An 18,478-nucleotide genomic window follows, 5' to 3' on the forward strand; every position below is an offset into this window, starting at 1 on the left:
ATCAAAGTTGTAGTGTTTTTTTTTTTGAGACAGAGTCTCAGTCTGTTGCCTGGGCTAGAGTGCCGTGGCATCAGCCTAGCTCATAGCAACCTCAAACTCCTGGGCTCGAGCGATCCTCCTGCCTCAGCCTCCCGAGTAGCTGGGACTACAGGCATGTGCCACCATGCCTGGCTAATTTTTTCTATATATACATTTTTAGCTGTCCATATAATTTCTTTCTATTTTTAGTAGAGATGGGGTCTCACTCTCGCTCAGGCTGGTCTCGAACTCCTGAGCTCAAACAATCCGCCCGCCTCAGCGGGCTAGGATTACAGGCGTGAGCCACCGCGCCCAGCCTCAAAGTTGTAGTCTTAGACACTAATAGCCTCCGTGTCCTTCTGTGATGGCAATATTGGGCAACGGACTGGAAATAATGTATACTTACAGCCTGAGAGAAACTTGGATGATTTTTGTCAGAATTTGTTCATAGTTGGCCCTTTTCTTAAATGAATGCAATTTCAATCCTGGTCACAAAGCCAGAGAGGACAACTGTCATTTAGAACTTCCTATTAATGTTCATATATGTTCAGACTACATTCTATATCCTGTACATTTAAATGCCACACAAAACAAAAATCTGCATGTAGCTTAATAAGAACAATAGACCGACATTCATAAGTGAGTGCCTACTGTGTACCAGGCACAAGTCCAAGTACTTTGCATACACTTTCTCATCTATTCCTCACCCCCTGCATATGATAGGTGCTTCGAGAGGTGAAGTCACTTTCCCCAAGTCAACAGTTAAAAAGTGACGGAGCTGGTATACAAACCCAGATGGTCTGGTTCCAGCACAGGCAATCTGACCACTGTCTTCTCTACTGCATTCATCTTTAGACCACACAGTTATCAATACTGATGAAGTGTAACATCGGTAAAGATGATATGAAATACTTGACTGGACTCACAGGGCTTTCTTATATTAATGCCTGCAGCCTAGAGATAATTATGTTTCTAATCAACGTCATAGGTTTTTAAGTTATACCCCCAAAATGTCAACCCAGTGAAATTTTAGGTAGAAGTTGAAATGACCCAACAGTATTTGGCAGTGTAATTCTTACCATGAGCAGCTCTAGATCCCCTGAGAGTTACATAGAACCATAATTGAATCCATGGATCTTTTTAAACCCAGATGTCTGGATTCTTGCCTACATGAAACATTTCTTTTTGCACTTTGTCATCATCATGCACAAGCATTTTGCTGAACTAACTTAAAATAAGTAATATATGGAAAACTATATAATGTAAATCCATATAGAAATGCCTGTCCTCCCTGTATACCCCCAAAATAGAGAACTTGTCTATACAAATAGAAAATTCAGAGTGATGAGAATTGGAAATCTCTGTGGTTCTCAAGCTTGGCCACATAGGCCCCAGCCAGAAGTTACCTGGAGAGATCCTATATATGCTCTGGTATCTGCTCTACTTTAACCTAAAATAGGCAATTGCCTTGTACTTGTCTTTCATAAATAAGAGAAATGTATATTGGTTATTTTTTGCTTTGAACCACAGACTTGATGGTTCACAAGCCTTGATTGTATTTTGTTTTAAATAATTTGGATTTTTAAAAATTTTCTTAAATAAAACTTACTAGAAGAATGTTTTTTTGATTCTGTAGGATTATTTTTTCTTAGTTATCCCTGTTGATTCATCCTCAATTAGTAGGCATCCAAAATGGTCTAGGTACTACATAATGTCCTGCCTCTATGATGTATATATTTGATTATTTAATTACATGTAGTTTCTGAGTTGCTTAGCTATTTCTCTCCTTTGCTTTCTGCCTAACTTTAGAGTAACCAAATAAGGCAAATGGAAGAAGTAAAGATTTCAAAGAAGAGTAAAGTTGGAATTCTTCCATTTGTTGCTGAATTTGAAGAATTTGCTGGACTCGCAGAATCAATCTTTAAAAATGCTGAGCGTCGTGGAGACCTAGATAAAGCATACACCAAACTTATCAGAGGAGTGTTTGTTAATGGTAAGCTTTTGTTATATTCTAAAGAATTTTTGTGGTTGTTGTTTTCATTATTTTTGGTAACTCAGAAGTTGGAGACAGACATGAGCTTATCACTTATGCAAAACTGAAAATCATTTTTTAAACACACAAAAAATGACCTTCCAGATTACAATTGCATTTTAACAAGGGTCTTCTGGAGATGATGGGCAGTGATGTCCGTGTAACCTTAAGCAAATCAATTCAAAGTAGCTTTGCTTTATCTGATTCTAAAGCAATATATGCTCACTGCCTACCCCCCCAAAATTAGAAAACTGATTTAAAAAGTCAAGAAGAAAATAAAGATCATTTGTAATCTCATTGTGCAGAAATAATATTTAATTTTTATTCTTCCAAACTGCATTGTCACTCTCTCTCTCTCGTGTGTGTGTGCATATTATGTGTATATGTGTGTTCTTTAATATAAAAATTGTATTATATATGACACACTGTTTGGAAGCTGCTGGACTGTATAATCCTAGTGTCTTTCCTTGTGAATTAATTTAGATAATCATAATTTTTAATGATTACATAGTCTTTCATGTATCATTATCTATTTACCAGATCTTCTATTAATAGGCATTTAGTTTATAGTTATATATCTTTGTATACTTGTCAGATAATTTCCTTAAAGTAAATCACTAGAAATGCGATTATTGGATCAAAGGGTTTGTGTGTATCTCAAGGTTGTTGCCAAATTGCAGTATAGAAAGCTCATACCCATTTAGTGCTATGAGCACTTGGTGAAAGTTTCCATTACACCTGTCCTAGTGCTGGATATTACCAGGTGTTACCAATCTTATTATTCTTTGTCAACCTCTAATAGGCTATAAATTATGTCACTAATTTGCATTTCATTAATTTTGTTTATGGTTATCTTTTTGTTATCTTTTACTTTACAGGATTTTTCAAATTTTATGTCAAATTTATCCATCTTGCCTTTTATGGCTTCTACATTTTGGGCCATTCTTAGAATGGTCACACTACCACAAAATTATTATTTTTTAATTAGCAATATTTTCTTTAGTACTTATGATTGTATTTATTTATTTGTTTTTTGCATTTTAAGTACTTGAGCAATTTAGAATTGGCTGAAAGATTTGAAATAAGAGTCTAAATTTAGTGTATTCAAAAGGTCCATCTGGTTGTCCTAACACATTTTGAATAATTCATCCATGCCCCACAGATTCGAAAAGATACCTTTATTATATATAAATTTCCATATATACATGGTACTGTTTTAGGGTGACTTTTTATTATGTTAAGATATGTGAAGACCCTCTAATATGGTATATTTTATTAAGTCCAGAGAAATGTGTTTAATTCTTAAACTTACAAATGAAGAAAATTAATCATACACATATGTTTATAGCTAAATGTGGTCATACTCATATCAGAGATGTTATTTTATTTTTTGTTTTGATTTTAGTGGAGAAAGTAGCAAACGAAAGCCAGAAGACCCCCAGGGATGTGGTTATGATGGAAAACTTTCACCATATTTTTGCAACTCTTTCTCGTTTGAAAATCTCATGTCTAGAAGCTGAAAAAAAAGAAGCCAAACAGAAATACACAGATCACCTTCAGTCTTATGTCATTTACTCTTTAGGACAACCTCTTGAAAAGCTAAACGTAAATATATTTTCATTCAGTGTTTTTTCCTGGTTTTGAACCTGTATCCGTCTGTGTGCGTGTGAATAACATGTCGAAATTTATCTTAAATTTTCTCGTGTGTTGACACAGGGGAATAAGGAAGGAAGGACTCAGTTATTGAAGCTGCTTGTGTGCCAGACACTGCTGGATGCCCTATACATTATATCTTTTATCTGTACATTATTTCTATATATTATTTATTATCTGTTATAATATTTTAATAATTTTATTATTAACATAATATTAGTTAATAATTAATATTATTCTATTATCCATACATTATTTCTTTTACTTCTTATAAACAATGATGTGAGCTAAGGTAGTATTATTCCCATTTCACAAATGAAGAAATCGAAAGTATATAAACTTGCCTGATGTTATAATAGCTTATAAATTACAAAGCTGGGGGATGAACCTAGATTAGGCTTTTCCATTTTACCAACTGTTTCCCATTTCTTACTTCATAAATAGCCAATCTTTGTGGCTAGTTTAGGTGGAGATTCCAAAAACATTATCAAGATACAAGTAAAGCCAAAAATTGTTTTGTACATTGTCTTTTGCTTGCCTTTCCTTTTCTTTCCTGACTTGAGTCATTTACCAGAGCAAGTCTGATAATTAAAGTTAAGAAATGATGGTTTTAGAGAACTCTGAACATAGTGGAAGCTTAAATGAACCTTCTAACTAACTTTGTCCACAATATGATTAGTCATCCTTTGTATATTTTTAACTTAAAATTAGAGTTAAGTAAAGAATATGTATCTGTTGTCAACAATTCAAAGAATTACTTAAAAGACATTTAATCAGATATGGAGCTAATTCCTTATAAAATTCAAGGACAGATATTCTTTTAATCAGATAAAAGATGTCTTAGGCCTAAAGCCTACATGATACTTAACTGCAACATTAGAAGCATTCCCTTTGACAATTTAAAGCAGACACATTGCTAGATCCTTTATTATTTAACATTGTTTTTGAAGCCCTGGCCAGTGCAACAAGCCTTGAAACATAAGTAAGAGATATGGAAAGGAGTTTCAAGATTATGATTGCCTATATACAATATGTTGAAATTATTGGTGTCTGATAAAGTGGCTGGATTCAAAATAAATTTAAAAACAATTTATTTCTTCTGTGCCAGTAATAACCAATTAAAAGTCTATGTGGAGACAAAATTTTAAAAGCACATATGAAATTAATAGTCTCATGTACTTTTTCACATATTAAAGGATAAAGAAAGAAACCTAAAATGTTAACAGTGGTTATCTGAGGGCCATGAGAATATGTGATTGTTATTTTATTCTTTATACTTTCACACCTTTTACACAGTGATTATATATATACTGTTTTGTAATCAGATTTTTAAAAAATGTAAGCAGTAATAAAAGCAGGTCTTAACCATTGTTTGTTTTCATTTCCATGAAGCATTTCTTTGAAGGCGTTGAAGCTCGAGTAGCACAGGGTATAAGAGAGGAGGAAGTAAGCTACCAACTTGCATTTAACAAACAAGAACTTCGTAAAGTTATTAAAGAGTATCCTGGAAAAGAAGTAAAAAAAGGTCTGGATAACCTCTACAAGAAGGTTGACAAACATTTGTGTGAAGAGGAGAACTTACTTCAGGTATGCTTAGTTCTTTTGACCATCCTTGCTTAAAGATCCGTACATATATTGCTTTTGTCTAAATATTTCTCTAGAAATGCTACAAATCTAGACCAGGAAGAAAGTTCCATAAAGTACAGACCGGATTAATGAATTGTAAGGAAGAAAGAAATAATATTTATATAAGTTTATATGGCTGTTGCTGCTTATTTTGTATTTCTATTATTTTCTGGTGCGGAAGTTTGTTTTTCTTTTGTTTGTTTGATTGGTTAAGTGTTTGGAGTTAGAAATGGGTTCATAATCTGGCTCCAGATTAAGCTGCATGACTTTGGGCAAGTTATTGAACCTCTTTGAGCCTCAGTTTTCTTACTTGAAAAGCAGAAACAATACCTCTCTCATATAGTAGGCACTACTGTTATTGTCATTGTCATTTTATAGGTAAGAAAATCAAAGCTTAGAGAGGTGGAGTAAGAAGACCAAGATCCCATAACTAATGGGGTAGTGGAGCCGGGTGTAAACCCTGAGTTAGGCCATTATTCTTTATAAACCATACTGAGAGGCGCAGAGAAGAGTGAAAATAATTCTGATGTCAAGATCATGGAAGGTTTCCTGAAGGAAACTCATTAATTGTGTTAACCTCTGAAAGCCAGATAGTATTTTAACAGGTCAAGTGGGATTGGGGAGAAATGGTGTTCTAGGTGTAGGAAATAGCATGAGCTAAACAGTGAAAAGCAAAAAGTGCAATACTGTTAGGGGGTAGTGATTGGTTTTGATAGGAATTTTGGATTTATGAGATTTAGGGTGTAGGAAATAGCATGAGCTAAACAGTGAAAAGCAAAAAGTGCAATACTGTTAGGGAGTAGTGATTGGTTTTGATAGGAATTTTGGATTTATGAGATTTAGGGTTTAACAGAAAAAATCCTGAAAGAATACATTCCCTCAGCTGTCAAGTAGAGATGATGATCGTAATACCCACCCTCGTCAGGTTGGCGTGAGACTTAAATAGGATAACACAGACATACGGCACTGTGCACTGTGCTGATGTAGAGTAAGCTGTAATCTGTTAATAGAGCTGTTACGTCAATGTGTGTATCACAGTCCGTCTTGACAGTTGTCTACATATTAGTCTCCGCTAGTAGATTATAAATCACTTGATTGCCGAAGGTAGGTCGGACTCATTTTGGTGTCCTCCATGGCGTCGAGCAATGTTTTACGTCATCCATTTTAGATAAAGAAATGTTTAAATTTTGTCAGAAGTGAAATTGAAGCATTAACTGTTGCACTTCATTTAATCACTAGTCTTAGTTCGATCCATAATTGTCTGTATCTACATCTGTGTTGGTTATTGGAGTATATATAATAATAGCTAAAATGCAATCAGTGCTTACTTGTGTCAAATGCTATTCTAAGCACTTTATGTACATTTACTTATTTAATCCTCACAAAAAACTTAAGAGGAAAGTATTATTACTCTGGTTTATAGATAAGGAACTTGAGATACAGGGCTGTGATGTCACACACTGGTGCTCACAAATCTTATAAGTAAAAGGAGCTAGGATAAAGGCCAGGTGCGGTGGCTCACGCCTGTAATCCCACTGCTTTGGGAGGCCAAGATGGGAAGATCATTTGAGGCCAAGAGTTCGAGACCAGCCTGGGCAACATAGTGAGACCCTGTCTCTACAAAAAAAAAATTTTTTTGGAAAGGAGCTAAGATTCTGGCTTCAGAATACATGTTCTTAACGACTGTACTATGCCAAATTCTTAGAATATGTGTTGATATTATTTCTACATATGTGATTATATATTAATATTATTTCCATTCATAGTTTAATGACTTTTATTCTCTTTTTTATAATAGGTGGTGTGGCACTCCATGCAAGATGAATTTATACGCCAGTACAAGCACTTTGAAGGTTTGATAGCTCGCTGTTACCCTGGCTCTGGTGTTACAATGGAATTCACTATTCAGGACATTCTGGATTATTGTTCCAGCATTGCACAGTCCCACTAAGCTTTGTGAAAGAAGAACAGGTAAATGAATAAAGCACACCAGACACTATACCAAAATATCAAGCAACTGCTTTGAGAACACATACTTAAAATTTTATGTATTATTAAATGTCAGATAAATGGGTAGTGCCATACTACAAATATTTAAGTGCAAAACTACAACCTGTGTGCAGTTTTATTTGCCCAGTGTGTTGTGTGTTAACTTTAAGCGTTTATCTCATCATAAAATGTCGTTAGCATTTTTCAGTGACTGAACAGGAAATTTTCCTTTATTGCCCAGTTTCCTGTGTTTCAGAGTGGTTATCCTGGGAGTAATGGATTGGCAGTTCTTCGGCTTTCACTACTTCTCTGTTGCTTACAAATCATGTAACTACTAAAATATTGTACAGAATTGTTTTTTTCCACTGTCTAACACATGTGTATATAGATAAGGGAGCTAGTGTGATGATCAGTTGTAAGCTTAGATTTTGAGGATTATGTAACTCTGTGTAGTAATAAATGTGAAATAAAGAAATTTTCAAAAAAGTTGACATTTGATAATATTTTAAGTCTTTTATATGCTATCTTCTATATAAAAGCAAGTTGTTACAAAATCAATATACAAAAATTAATTACAGGTTTATATACCATAAAACACTTAAAAGTATTATAATAAGAAAACTAATGAGATAATAAAAATAAAACCATTTATGATACCATCAAAGATATTTAGTATTTAGGAGTAAATCTAATAAAATATGTGCTTTTGTGTCCCCCCAAAATTTATATGTTGAAGCCCTACGCCTCCATATGACTGTATTAGAGATAGGGCCTTCAGGGATGTGATAAAGGTTAATGAAGTCATGAGGGTGGAGTCCTGGTCCAGTACACCTGGTGCCCTTATATAAAGAGGAAGAAACACGAGAGCTCTCTCACTCTCTCTCTGCCATGTGAGGACGCAGTGAGAAGGCAGCTGTCTGCAAGCCAGGAAGATGGCCTTCACCAGAACCTGACTGTAGTGATGCCCTGATCTCAGACTTCCAGCTTCCAAAACTCCAAAACTGTGAGAAAATAAATTGCTTAAGCCGCCTAGTCTACGGTATTCTTTTATGGCAGCCCAAGCTGACTAATATAAGATGTATAAGGCCTTTATGGAAAAATCATAAAGACTATCGCAAGATAATAAATAAGGCCTAAATAAATGGAGGCATATTTCATGTTTCCAGAACTTGTCATTTTTTGATGAAAGTGAAATGACAATCCACAAATTGAGAGAAGATAACTGCAACACATGTAACAAAGCAATTAGTATCCAAAACTTATTTAAAAATTCCTAAAAATGGACTGGGTATGGTGGCTCACACTTGTAATCCCAGCACTTTGGAAGGCTCAGGCAGGAGGATTGCTTGAGCCCAGGAGTTCAAGGCCAGCCTGGGCAACATAGTGAGACCCCGTCTCTACAAAAAATTTAAAAATTAGCCAGATGTGGTGGCATGTGCCTGTAGTCCCAACTACTCAGGAGGCTGAAGCAGTTGGATCACTCAAGCCCGGGAGTTCGAGGCTGTAGTGAGCTGTGATCATGTCACTGCACTCCAGACTGGGCAACAGAGTAAGATTCTGTCTCTTTAAAAAAAAAAGAAAGAAAGAAAGAAACATAGATAAAAGGACCAAAAAAGCTTATTTTGGCATTTCACAGAAGAAGGAGCTTTCTGAAGTGAGAAGTATTAATTTGGTTTCTTGTGTCTGATATGAGGGGAAAGGTAGGAGAATTATACCGAGGGATCAAAGAAAATTGTAGATCCCCAAATGATATGTCTGCTTTAATAACAAATATGTAAAAATAACATGTATATAAACATTAGAATGTGCGTGCAATCATTTAAAATTTTAAAAGACTGTGCTTAATTTCTTTAATGATTATCTATATGTTACTATTCATCAGGAGTTTCTATTTAACTTCCATTGCATAATGGACCATATATTAATAGGATAAAAAAAATCTTCCCCAAACTTTTACACTTATTTAGTGGGTAACTTTAGGCAAGTTATTTAACATTTGGGGATCTTGAGAAGCACAAGCGTGATCCTTTTGTGTTTTGTAGGTGTAATTACATAATAATTTGTGCAGAAAAGTTTGAGAGTTCTTTAGAAGAAATTTTATGTTGTTTCATTAGAATTTAACATGTAGCGCTTACTATCTTTTGAAAGAGATCTTTTTCCTCCTAGTTTTTCTGGACCAGCCATTCTTATTAGTTTATGCCCCAGGCTTTGCCAAGTTGTAACTAAGCCAATATTGATTACTGTGCAACTACTTTGAAGTCAGCATTGACCAGTCAATATTATAGCTCTTAAGGAAGGAGACCTTTCTAAAGGATTTTAAAGTACTGGAATAATACAACATTTAATCCACAATACCACATGCTGTCATAAAAAAAGTTAGTAGGTCCTAAAATTTAATGTGAATAAAAATAATCTTGAAGTGTTATTCACATTTACTTATGATAACTTCACTTGGAATTTATAAACAAAGTTTACTTTAACTGTAGCTATAAACTGTACTACTTCTAACCCCTGCTCATAAAAATTCATATTCATATTTGTTTATTTGGGAGGAGTAATCTGTATGATTGATCAAACCATAAAATGCATTGCAGTGAACAGGGCTCTGAACAGAAGCGAGGAGGACAGTTAATGAGAGTAGAATAGACTGAATACTTTGATTTTTACTGATGAAGCCTGAAGTGCTGTTCCTTTAGGGCATCACTCTAAGAACCATGATTTCTCTGTTTATTCTCAGGGTCCCTTGTCTTTTAAATAATTCCCTGCCTCTTAGCCTTCTCTTTGGACATACACAGTTTCTTTTTCTGCCTAAAAAATTATGTTGCTCTTCACCAGGAAGTATAAAATGTATCAAATTACTCTAGAAATGAGTTGAATTGTCTCCCATTCTGTATCACACTAGAATCATTCTGGATCCCAGTGGAATATCCATCACAAGGATTGGCCTGTGACTAAACTAGCTGGACCAACCAGACCCTCTGCCTTTCCACCAGGCATCTGAATCTTGAGCAGTGGCCTGAATCCTTCCAGTGGTCATACCAAGAAGCTGTTGATAAATTTATTCTATAAAGACTCCCATAGTTGTCCTGGTTTCTGTCCTTCCCAAGGTCAGATGGTTCTGTTTTTCTTTGATTCTGTGAATTGCCCGATACTTTTGCCACATTGGGGTGAGGGGGTGCTAGGGAGCACTTAAGTTAGCCAAGTTAGTTTCTGTAGTTTGCAACCAGAGATCCCCCATTGATGCAAGCACGAAACACATATATACACAAAATCAAATAAACTATATAGGACAATACAGTCAATGATAGATGCCAAGTGAATAATATAGACAGTAAGTGTTGTAATAGCTCAAAGGAGCTAGATACATTTAGGGTCTGATAAAGTCAAGGAAGATTTTATAAAGGAAATGGGGCCGGGCGCAGTGGCTCATACCTGTAATCCTAGCACTTTGGGAGGCCGAAGTGGGAGGATCGCTTGAGCCCAGGAGTTTGAGGCTGCAATGAGCTATGATCATGTCACTGCACTCCAGCCTTGGTGACAGAGTCTCTAAAAATAAAAAATAAAGTAATAAAATAAAATAGATCACACAAACTTCCTTGTTTATACCCTTTTGTCCCAGTTACTTTAGCTGTGTAGCAAATTACCCCAAACTGGGATGAGGAAAAATAACCATTTTTATGCCTATGGATTCCGTGAGTCAGGATTCAGGCACAGCAGAGACGGCTTGTCTTTGCTCTGTGATGTCCGGAGCCCCAGTGGGTGTAACTCCCAGGCTGGGGGCTGCGATCATCTGAAGATTCCTTCTCTTACATGACTGGCTCATGGCTGGGGACTTCAGGACCTTTCCACATGGGCCCCTCCAGGTGGTTTCTCTGTAAAGACTTGTTTGGGCTCCAGCACAGCATAGTGGCTGGGTTCCAAGGGAGGCGGCAGCAGGGTTGGGGGGGAGAGAGAGAGAGAGAGAGAATGATTATAACCTACCTGCAAAAGTTACATAACTTCACTTCTGCCATACTCTATTGGTCAGAGAAGTGAGGGCATCAGCCACTTTGTAAGAAGAGTGTGTGGATGGGGTATATACTTGGGCAGCTATCTTTGGAACGTTCCATCTGCCGCACCTTTAGGTGGCTTCCTGTTGCTCTAGAAAAGCAAACTCCTACCCACAGTTTGTAGGGCCCTATGCAGTCTGAATCCCCCCCTACCTCTCCAAACTCATCTCCTGCAGTGCCCAGAACATGTAGGATTTGCACACAGAGGAGGGGTGGAGACTTGGGAGTCATTACCACTGGGACAGTAGCTGAATTCACAGAACTCTATTCAATTGCCCAATGTCCTAAGAAGGAAAAAAGTTCTGAGGCTGGAACACCGCGGAGCACCAACATTTAGAGAGAATACGGAGCTCACGACAGAGGTTGACCAGGAGTGGTCAAAGAAGGAAGAGGAAGTCTGGAAAGACTGTGTCACAGGAACCAAGAGGAGAGGATGTTCCAGAAAGAAAGCTGTGATCAACAGTGTCCAATAGTGGCTCAATAAGACAAGGACAGAAAGAGTCCATTGAAATTGGCATTTGGTTGATCATTACTGACCTTGGTCAAGCCATGTCAGTGCTTCAGTAGCAGAGAGAAAGCCTCATTGTGGTGGAATTAAGCCCAAAGATGCATAGAAAATTTTATGGTATAAAAAAACTACTGTTTCTAAAAGCTTGATATGAAGAAAAGAAGAGTAGTGACCCATACAGGTAGCCAGAGTCGAAGCCAGGATTTTATTAAAATGATCTTAAGCTTGTGTATTTGTCAGAGTTTAGTGAGGGAAATGAAAAGCATTCTAGGTATTTGAAAAATAATTTAATTCATGAAATTATGTGCTTACAAAATCAGTAGAAGGGCTGGAGGGCCACAAGTCAAAGGGCCATCATTGATCTTTTTGGCTTCAAGATCACATCACTATTGATCGGGCGTGATGGCTCAAATCTATAACCCTAGCAACTTGGGGAGGCTGAGGCCGGAGGATTGCTTGAGCTCAGGAGTTCGAGATCAGCCTGAGCAAGAGCGAGACCCCATCTCTACTAAAAATAAAAATAAATTACATGAGCAACTAAAAATAGAAAAAAAAATTTGCCAGGCATGGTGGCTCATGCCTGTAATCCTAGCACTCTGGGAGGCCGAGGTGGAAGGATTGCTTGAGGTCAGGAGTTCGAGACCAGCCTCAGCAACAGCGAGACCCCCATCTCTACTAAAAATAGAAATTAGCCGGGCAACTAAAAAAAAAAAAAAATAGAAAAAAAGAATTAGCCAGACGTGGTGGTGCACACCTGTAGTCCCAGCTACTCGGGAGGCTGAGGCGGGAGGATTGATTGAGCCCAGGAGTTTGAGGTTGCTGTGAGCTAGGCTAATGCCACGACACTCTAGCCTGGGCAACAGAGCAAGACTCTGTCTGAAAAAAAAAAAAATAAGATCACATCCCTACCTCTGCAGTCCACAGCTGCCACCACTGCTACCACCATAGCTGCACCACCACAGCCTCCCTACTCCACCTGTGAGACAGACCGGAGAAGGATGGGTGCTGGTTTAGATGACTGTGGATGTGGAAGTAGGAAGTGGAGGCTTACTCCTTCCAGCAGCAACCCAAACACACACTGGTTAGAAACAGAGCCCTGTTTCCAAATGACTAGTTGTTTGTAATGAACCTAGAACACCACGTGCCAAGCACTGCAGTCAAAATGTATCATCCAGTTGAATTCTCACAAGGGATGTCAACTGCCCACTTGAGCTGTTCTCCAAGGTCACATTGCTAAGAAGTGATGGAGCCACCATTCAAAGCCAGGCCTGTCTGGCTTCAGGTGTGCTTCCCTGGTGGTCACCAAGCAGCTGTTTGCCACCTGCCCACTTGGGACAAAGCGGAGAAGAAGGGCTTTTATTCTCAACAGACCTTCCAAGGAATTAATTTAGAAGCCTCCAAAATGACCTGGGAAAGAGTCCCACTCACCAATCCTGGAAACTAGACGTAAACTGGATCCTGTTTCTTATTTATATGCCAATAATCTATTCACTAGACTAGCATATCTTGTCCCCATTTTAATCAGCCTGTCAAAGTTATGTCTTCTTTAATTTAAAAAAAGAATCATATACTACCTTTTAAGACATTGACAAATCCAATTGATCAATCACCAGTGCATTCCATTTTACTCTCGCACATTAGACAGCAGAGGCCGTATTGGCTATACGTTATATAATCCATCAAAAATAAAATAAGCCATGAATGCTTTGGACATTACTGCTATGCTATCAGATAGTCACATTAAAAACATGAGAGCCTTGATGAAATGAATGCTTGTCATCATCCAATCGCCTCATTCTATCATGCAGTGTAAGGTCACTTATGTATGAAGCACTTATATAAGAAGCAGTTAAAAGGAAACTGTAAATAAAGCCCTCATAATTTAATCTCTGTTCTATTTTAATCAGAGGCAATCTTTGAAAAAGCTCAAAAATAACTAAGCATCTTAACAAGTGTGTGTAACAGTACATTTTTAAAAGATATTTAGTTTATATTACTATAGTTTACTATATTTTGATAATTGTATTCATTCATTCATTATTCCATAATTTATTCATTCATCAAACAGTTATTGATGGCCTATGTGGCTATAGAGACAAGGTTACTAACTTCCAAAAGCTCACTGTGTCATGGGGAAGATGGATAAGCAAAAAGATACAACCAAAAGGCTTAAAGTCTTCATCTTTAGAGAAAAGAATAAAATACGGCCCAAGACAAGGAAAATGTTCCAAGTTAAGTAGGGACTTTCACCAGGTGGGGTGGCACATACCTGTAATCCCAGCCTGGGAAGCTGAGGCAAGAGGATCTCTTGAGCCCAGGAATACAGCCTGGGCAACATAGCAAGACCCTGTCTCTAAAAAATAATCATAATAAATAGTACTTGTACATTGTTTCAATTGCTCTACAAGCTATGAATTGATAATTTTGAAATATAATACAATGTAAATGTTTATGAGGTTAATATCTTGGAAATAATTCACCTGATTTTTCTCTTTTGCTTTTTCTAGCATATGTTTTTCTTAGTTGGCCCAAGACACTAACCAGTCTCAGACGGAGATTCAGTGATTTGTTATCGAATGACAACATTTATTGCTTACTGTGTGCTAGTCACTGTTCTAAGCAATTTACATGTAATGTGAAGAAAAAGATAGAATTAATATTCAGCTTCTAACCTTCAAAATAAGATTATGCAACCAAACGATAGTCTCAAATAATAGGGTATTTTATTGGGAGAGGACTTCCCAAATTCTTTTATTCACCTTCATCTCCTCTATTAGAAACCAAGTGTATTAATCAGGGTTCTCCAGAGAAACAGAACCAGTAGGTTTCATATATATATGAATATATATATATATAGGCTCATGTGATCATGGAGACTGAGAAGTCCCACCATCTGCCATCTGCAAGCTGGAGAATCAGGAAAGCTGGTGGTATAATTCAGTCTTAGTCTGAAAGCCCCAGAACCAGGCACTCTGATGTCCGAGGGCAGGAGACATACTACTCTATTTCAGTGTATAGCCGTGGCAGAATAATGTTTTTACACATTATTGATTTTTTTCTCTTTTACCTCGATAGCCTCCCCATCTGGCTCCAACCCCAGCCACAGATAAACAGGATGGAAACTTTGGGCTTTTAAGTAAAAGAAAAAGCCAGAAATGGAAGGAGGGAAGAAGAAAGAAAAAGAAGGCAGAGAGAAAGGGAAGGAAGGAAGGAGAAGTGCTGAGGTTGAGAAACCTTGATCTAGATCATTTAAAAAATACTCATTTTAAAGGCTTCATAAGATTCATTTCATCTGGAGAGAATTCATGTTTTGACTATTTTGTTGGCTATCTTTGTTAGCATAAGATTTCTTCATTGTTTTGGCATTTGGGTTTGCAAGCTCATTTTCAGTGAAAGATTAGTCCTTTTTTTCTGTACATCTGGCTCTCCTTCCTCCCTATTATGATTGCCACAGTCAAGAACTAATTCTCACCAGGGCATGTAGGGGCTCCTGTCCCATAGTGATATTGGAATCTTATAGGACCGTTTCTGTTTCTTCCTGCCTCCCTCCCTATTCCTGCAGTTTGCTCAAAGCCCTAGGACCTGGGTGATGACTAGCAACAACTGTGTTTTGCTTTGTTTTCCCTTCCCCTGCTCCTTTGTAGGCCAGCGACACTGACCTCAGGCTTTGGAGCTCCGCAGTGAGCCTGACTCTGGTCTTCCACATGAATGGAGCAAAGCTCACCCATGGCTTTGGTCCTATTCACCTTTTTGCATTTCTTTTTGGGGTTTTATTTTTACATTTACTAATTGGTATGTGTTTGGGACAAAGGAAAGCCAAAGAGTCATCTTGACTGGACGGCTGTGCAATACGATATTAATCTATTTATGGCTACCTCTTTTCAAATAAGATTTATTTGTTGTTAACAAAAAAAGTGTTTAATTGTACATGTGAAAGATGCTGTACAAAAGTCATCTACGGAACTCAACTCATTGCCTCCTGGAAATTCTATAAAACAACTCATTAAGGCATGAGAAAGCAGAGGAGGTACACCAAATGGAAATGCTAAATCAGTATATGAATGAGTACAACGTTCACAACCCATAGATCAGTTACGTGATATACAAAGACTAAGTACATTTTCCAAGAGGAAGGCCTAGTTGGAAGGGAGAGAAGTAAACAGGAAAGAATGGAGCTCCTCTCTGATCGTCAGAGTTTTCAAGGGAGAAATGGAATTCTAGAATTTGACTATGGGTTTTCCATCTGTGAGCAGACTCCCTCTACACAGTTTATTTTAATTTAATTCCATTCACAAATGTTTATTGTGGTAGGTGCTAGAGCCATAGCTGAGTAAAATGATCTCTGACTCAAGGAATTCACAGTTGGGGGCGGCAGAGAGACATATAAACAAGTAATTATGTTTTGCTGGATGAATTCTGTTCGAGGGTTCCACGCGCAGCCTTAGGGGAACAGGAATACGGCTGTGGGGCAGCAGTTAACTGTATGGGGCGGTTGTCAGGGAAAGTTGCACAGACAACGCGATTTCTGCGCTGGGTGTTACACGGTGAGCAGGCGCTCACCTTGCAGGTGAAAGCTAATCCCCTGCAGGGACCGGACTGGAGCAGCATTTTCATCCCGCCCAACGGGTGACCCGCACCCCGGCTGATAGGATGCCGGGTCAGGCGTCCGCTGAGGTTCGGGGTTTGCTGGCTGCGCCCGCCGGCCGCCAGGGGGCGCCGTGGCCTCGCGCCGTCAGGGCCGTTGCGTTTCCGGGCGCCGGGGCCCAGCACCGCCCTCGCCGCCGGGCGCGCCTTCGCTGCGCGTCGCGCCGAGCCTTGTCCGCCGCTCCCGTTACCGGGGCAACCGCGCCGCCTCCTCCGTGCCGGCCCCGATAGTCTCTCCGCGCCATTTTCAAACTGCTGTAGCTCCGGAGCCGGTGGCTGGGCGGAAGGAGCCAGCGAGGAAGGCGAGTCCCGGAGGCGATGCGGCCGCGGGCGGAGGGAGCGGCGGCCGAAGCTGCCGGTGAGTCCGGACGCGGGGCCGGCCGGGGCCGGCGCGGCCGCCTTCGCCTTGGGTCTTCCGGCGGTGCCCGTGGACCGGGCCCGGGCGCTGCCGGGAGGCCGCGCGGGGGAGGAAGTGGGGCCGAACCGGGGCAGGGCGGGGCCGGGCCGGACGCGGCGACTGCCCGGCGGCCGGGCTTCCTGCACCCGCGTCCCGCAACGCCCGACAGCAAAGTTGCAAACCCGAAATCGGTCGGGGAGCCCTTGAGCCCAGCTGGCCACGGGGCGTCTGTGAGGGCCGTGCAGACCAGCCTGCTGGTGACTGATGGCTTGATTTAAAAATTAAAATGCCTTCTCTGTGTAAGAATGATACGTGCTCTTTGTAACAAAAATGCCCCAAAGCGTACCGTGACAGCCAATCTTTGCCCAGCACCTTTGTAAACATCCCCTCTGCCTTCCAGGCTCTGCTATTTTAAGTTTAAAAGGAAGGATTTTGAGATAATCTCAGTTAACGGGTTTATTTGTTGTGGGGGGGAGGGTGTTTGCTTTTTTTAAAGGCCTTGTGCATACATACATACTTACAGGATGTTTTCCTAAAAATAAGATGGACTGGCTTTCAGACGTCAACTCTACAGAGTTAAGTAGATGATGCATAGTTCTAAATGTATATGTGTGTGGGATCCCCAAACCTAACCTTTATGTTGTTTTGCTAGAAACTTAAGAGTAGAGCCACAATGTTTGGATGCAGGGTATGGGGGAAGGCAACAGTCCATGGGTGGGGAAAACCTAATCCGTGTTTTTGTCCATCCTGGGAGGATTTTAATGTGTCCTGAGTATTGAGGCCCTGGCCATGATTTATTGATTCATCATGTTCATTATCATTCCCCCTTCCCCAAAACAGGATGTGAGGAGGTATTACGAATTGGTAGCAGATAAAGAGGAGAACCGTTTTTTGCAGGCTCTGCTAGTTTACACCCTGCTAGTAATACACTTGTTTTGGTCAGGGGTATTTCTGATGTCTGCAGGAGTTTCCCTAAAACACCCTGTGTCAGTTAGGTCCTTTTTATGGAAGGAACCTAGAAAAACGTGGGGAAGCCACTTAGAGAAAAGGTTAGCAAGAGCAGAGAGTAAGATTTGTAGAAAGGAGTAAGCAAGGAGAGGTACTAATTATAAGAGAAGTGATTTGGTAAGTTGAGGCCACATGGTACAGAAACCAGAGTGCTGGGTCAGGACTCAGGACTCCGAACCTCCCAGTGACTGCCCACCTACTTTGTGTCCCTGTGGATTGGGAAAAGTTACTTCCTTGAGGCAGCCTTTCCTCATCTTTAAATAGGAATATCATTGACTCTTTCTCCCTCACCGGGTAGTGATAGGATCAAATTTTACTTGTATTCATATGCATGTATTGCATGTTTTATAAATTTTGAAAAACAACAGATGTAAAACAGTTTTTATTTGGTTTAGAAGTATGAGTACTATTACTACATTTAGTTGGCAAAGGTTAGAAAAAAGCAAAGTTTCTAAAGAAATGATCTTTGGATAATTCCAAAGATTGATGAAGAATATATTCATAAATATTTTAAAAGACAAGGATAAAAAATGTACAGAAATACTTAATGTCTA

General features: G+C 39.1%; 2 protein-coding genes across 6 annotated transcripts in view; both read left to right on the forward strand.

The window, feature by feature from the left end:
- EXOC1 (exocyst complex component 1) overlaps positions 1–7,807 on the forward strand; it is a 51,265-nt gene extending 43,458 nt beyond the window's left edge. For all 4 annotated transcript variants that reach the window (XM_045531653.1, XM_045531655.1, XM_045531656.1 and 1 more), the window contains 4 exons: positions 1,828–2,011; positions 3,456–3,655; positions 5,096–5,290; positions 7,128–7,807. In XM_045531653.1, the coding sequence (XP_045387609.1) occupies positions 1,828–2,011; positions 3,456–3,655; positions 5,096–5,290; positions 7,128–7,280 (732 nt within the window). In that variant the 3' untranslated portion in view covers positions 7,281–7,807. The remainder of the gene's footprint in view (positions 1–1,827; positions 2,012–3,455; positions 3,656–5,095; positions 5,291–7,127) is intronic.
- Positions 7,808–16,618: 8,811 nt separating this feature from the next.
- Positions 16,619–18,478, forward strand: part of CEP135 (centrosomal protein 135) — a 59,933-nt gene continuing 58,073 nt past the window's right edge. The window contains exon 1 of one of the 2 annotated variants that reach the window (XM_045531657.1): positions 16,619–16,877. The gene's annotated coding sequence lies outside the window, so the exon portion shown is untranslated. The remainder of the gene's footprint in view (positions 16,878–18,478) is intronic. The other variant, XM_045531658.1, reaches the window with a different exon arrangement.

Source organism: Lemur catta, chromosome 19 (assembly GCF_020740605.2).
Source record: "Lemur catta isolate mLemCat1 chromosome 19, mLemCat1.pri, whole genome shotgun sequence".
NCBI classification, from domain to species: Eukaryota; Metazoa; Chordata; class Mammalia; order Primates; family Lemuridae; genus Lemur; species Lemur catta.